The sequence below is a fragment of the Miniopterus natalensis genome, chromosome 3 (assembly GCF_054644295.1).
Source record: "Miniopterus natalensis isolate mMinNat1 chromosome 3, mMinNat1.hap1, whole genome shotgun sequence".
NCBI classification, from domain to species: Eukaryota; Metazoa; Chordata; class Mammalia; order Chiroptera; family Miniopteridae; genus Miniopterus; species Miniopterus natalensis.
Genome location: NC_142083.1, coordinates 35,518,940 through 35,522,685, shown reverse-complemented (window position 1 = coordinate 35,522,685; position 3,746 = coordinate 35,518,940). Strand labels below are relative to the sequence as shown.

The window sequence follows — 3,746 nt, the reverse complement described above, 5'->3', positions numbered from 1 at the left end:
ACTTTACACAAAGATACACAAGAGTTTGTCAGACAAATAAAATAAGAAAAGAATACTTTTGCACACACATCAACACCATACAAGCATACAAGACATTATCCTTCACAAAGTAACATCTAATGTGGTTTTTTTTATTTGAAAACAGCAGGAAAAGAGCCCCTTGGCTATCAGAGGGAAATGCAAACTTTGTTTCTAAAAGCCCCACTCCACAGATAAAGGCGTAGTCCTCTCGGGGAAGTAGGGGAAGTGGGGACTGATGGAGGGGGGTGGACGCCTCATAAGCACTTCAGGAGAAAGGAATTGCAGGAGGTTCCTCGGGGACAGTCGCACAGCTTCCCGATCCTCGCCCCTTTTCGCACTGCGCACTGCTCGCCAGCATCACACTGCAAGCAACACAATGTGTGGTCATCCGGCATGTGCAAGCCCAGGCACCCAAAGGGCACCTCTCCCCATCAACACAATCTCTGCCTCATGGGAGAGACAGATGGACCCTATCACCATCAGCATAGTCGGGCCCAAAATGGAAGAGAGCTTCGTGTTTATCATTTCAGTGAGAGAACATAAAACAAAATTTAAATTACTGAGCCCCTCTTACATTCTTCCAGCTTGGGGGGGGGGGGCGGGGTTGGATAACATTTCCTGGGTCCTTTAATTGCTCATTCAAATGAAAAAAATAATCAACCAGACCTTTTTTCTAAGAAATAAACAATAGATGTGTATCTTCTCACAATACCTGCTCCCTGCTTTCTGCCCCCTCAACCCAAGAAGGGAGATTTAAGTATGTGTGTGTTTGTTCTCCATGGAAGGTGACAAGCCCTGGTTAAGAATTTTGACCCTAGAACTTAGAGCAAAAACTGACAGTGATTCAGGAGGCAGGAGGAAAATTGGAGGAACAGCATGAACTCTTTGTGAGGTGAAGTAAGCTCGTCTTTAGGAAATGCTCCTTTCCACACAGACACAGAGCCGGCTCCTGGCACACGCTGTTCGCGCTTCTGAAACGGCTGGTCTACCCTTTGCCCTTAGAGGCCACGGGCAAGGGCTGGCAATGGAAACAAAAGGGGGCCCCACAGAATTCTGCAAACCCCTTTCCTGAGTTATTTAGCCCCATCCTAGAGAGAAGGCGTGTATAAGACTCAAGGTGGTGTATTTCCTCTTGGAAACACACGGGAAAGGGGTGACCCCAAAGCCTTACCATGGGGACTTGCCCGTACTTCTTCTCATAGGTGGGGATCCGTTTACTCTTGAGCTTCTTCAGGACCTCCTGCAGCGCCTCGATCTGCAGCATACCCCCCGGAGCCCCAAGTTGCCGCCTTGGCTGAGCCCAGCCCAGGCGCTCACTTGCAGCCCTAGTTATAAGGAGCCCCAGAACCACGCGCGCTCCGCCCTGGGACGCTCCGACAGAGGGGGTGCTGGAGGGACGGAAACTTAGCGGGCGCTGTCCCAGGTACTGACAGCCGGTCCCGGGCCGCGGAGGCTCGTGTCGCTCCGAGGAGCGGGGACAAGCGAGTCGCTCTACAGACTGCTGGGAGCCCGTGGGCTCGAGACAGTCTTTGGATGACAGCGGAAGCCCGGACTTTTCGCTCATCTCCCCGCGCCCGGACCCTGGAAATGGGGGTGGGGAGGGGGGAAGAGAGGAGGTACAAAGGAGGGGACCGCGCGGCCGCCCGGGGCCCTGGGGCGGGGGATACCGACCAGCTCCTTCTCGTGGGACGCGTCCTCCACGGCGGAGTAGATGTCCAGGGCTCGGGGCTGGGGCGCAGCGTCCTCCTGGGCGCGGGCGCCCAGCAGAGGGAGCAGCAGCAGCAGGGCGGCCCCCAGGAGCGGCAGCAGCCGGACGCGGGCGCTCTCCATGGTGCTGAAGCCGGCGCTGCGAGGCGCCCGCGCTCCCGCCTTTTATACCGAGCCAGAGTCCGGGTGCGGGGAACAGGGAGGGGGCGAGGGAGGACGGGGGTGTGGAGGAGGGTCCAGGTCAACCGTCTGTAGGCAGCGCGCCGCCACCGCTTGACGTCAATGCCCGCCGGGCTCCAGGCGCCGGGAACGAGGCTCTGAGCGCAGATGGGCAAGAGCGCGGGCACCAGGGACCCCGCGCCCCCAAATGCTGTTAGTCCCGCTTTAAGGGCCACTCCCCGAGGGGACTGAGCTGAAGTCGAGGGGCGAGAGGGGAGGGAAGGGGAGTAGGAGGGGGCTAGGAAATGGAAAAGGCCTTTGAGGCAAGGCCCAGGCAGAAGGGTCCCTGCCCATCTCCCAGCAGGGCTGGCTTCACCCGCCTGCCTTGACTCGCCCCAGAGCCGCATGTGGCCGCAGGAAGGGGGTGTTGCGTCTACGCCGGCATGTGCACTGAGCACCTCACTAGGCACTCTGTGGGACAGGAGAGGCAAACATAGTACTAAAAGAAAGAAACAAAGTGTAGCCTCCCCAGGATGGGTTCCAGGATGGAATCTGTGTGGTAATCATGAGAAAAGGGGGAACAGACTAACTGTGACTCGGGTGGGGTGGAGAGTACAGCGAGCCAGACTCTGGTTCCAGTCCTGGCTCCATCACTTACTAGCTGTGTGGCTTTGGGCAAAACAAAGAACGTCTCTTAGCCTCACTTTTTTCTTTTGTAAAACTGGAATTAAAAAGATGTTCTTCACAAAGTTACCTGGAGGGTGGATGAAGGATAAGGTATGTAAAACCCCTGGCCCGCAGCACTAAGGCTCCCTACCTTTCCCTTGAACGTTGAGCCTGCCCAGGTAAGTGGTTGTGTGCAGCATCTCAGCTCTTCCTTAGGGCAAGCACAGCCTCAGAAGCCTCCCACCCACTGCCCAGTTCTGATGTCCAAGGAAGATGAAGGAAAGGGGTGAAAAATGCAACTTCCTGATCATGGAAATGTCTCCGGCAATCAGAAGTCAGTGCTAAGCCGGGTCCTCCATGACTTGTGAAAACACTATATTTTTAAAGGTTGGGGTCCTTACAGCCTGAATACAAATGAAAGCTCCTGAAGGAAACGTGATGTTTCCCACTTAGACCTAGAGGTTTATCCCACCTGCCTGCCCACCTGGCTTCTTTCACCACACCCTCTTTCTCTCAAACTGATCCTAAGTTCACCCACTCTTCTCCATCCCCGTTACTACCACCCCAATCCTGGAAAGCTGCTCCAGCCTACTTCTTGCCTTCCTCCAGCCCCTCCCTGTATCCCCTTGCCTTCCATTATTCCATAATTCACCACCAGCCAGGGGTAAAACATGCCAAAGATGGGTGAAATTGTTTCACAGGTAGTCGGTTTCAGAAATAGGGTTTCTGAGGTATAGACTATGGCCTCTCTCAACACTTCCTCTGACAACTGAGAGCATTGCAGTTGCAAAATGGAAAAGTTTTCCCAAGTGCAAAGCCTGTGTCACTAGGATGAAGGGCATTGTCTCCACATTCCTGTTACACACTTTCACTTCACTGCTTTTCCCTCACACCCTCCATAATGCAATATGGAAAGCAAACTGGGACAAGATTGCATCCTGAAAAATCTTGGGAAGTGTAAACCTATCCCTGAGCACCAATCTCCAGGCCATAGACACGAAGGAGTGACTCCTGTGCTGGGTGGTCTGGCTTAGATGACATCTAAGGTCACTTTTAAAACTGCGAATCTGGGACTCTGTTGTGCCTCCTTCAGAATTCATTGAAGTGAAGCTTATTTCTTTAGACATAAACTCTAACCTCAGGAGAAACAGAATACCATCTGGCATGACCCAAACAGGCAGGGCCTGAGGGCA

At 53.9% G+C, this 3,746-nt stretch overlaps 1 protein-coding gene across 1 annotated transcript; it reads right to left on the bottom strand.

Moving 5' to 3' along the window:
- Positions 1 to 275: 275 nt before the first annotated feature.
- Positions 276 to 1,851, bottom strand: CARTPT (CART prepropeptide). Its single transcript, XM_087815069.1, has 3 exons — positions 1,693 to 1,851; positions 1,193 to 1,276; positions 276 to 383 (listed from the first exon to the last, which is right to left on the bottom strand). The coding sequence occupies exons 1-3, from the start codon at positions 1,849 to 1,851 to the stop codon at positions 276 to 278; spliced, it is 351 nt and encodes a 116-aa protein (XP_087671195.1).
- Between the last annotated feature and the right edge of the window lie 1,895 nt (positions 1,852 to 3,746).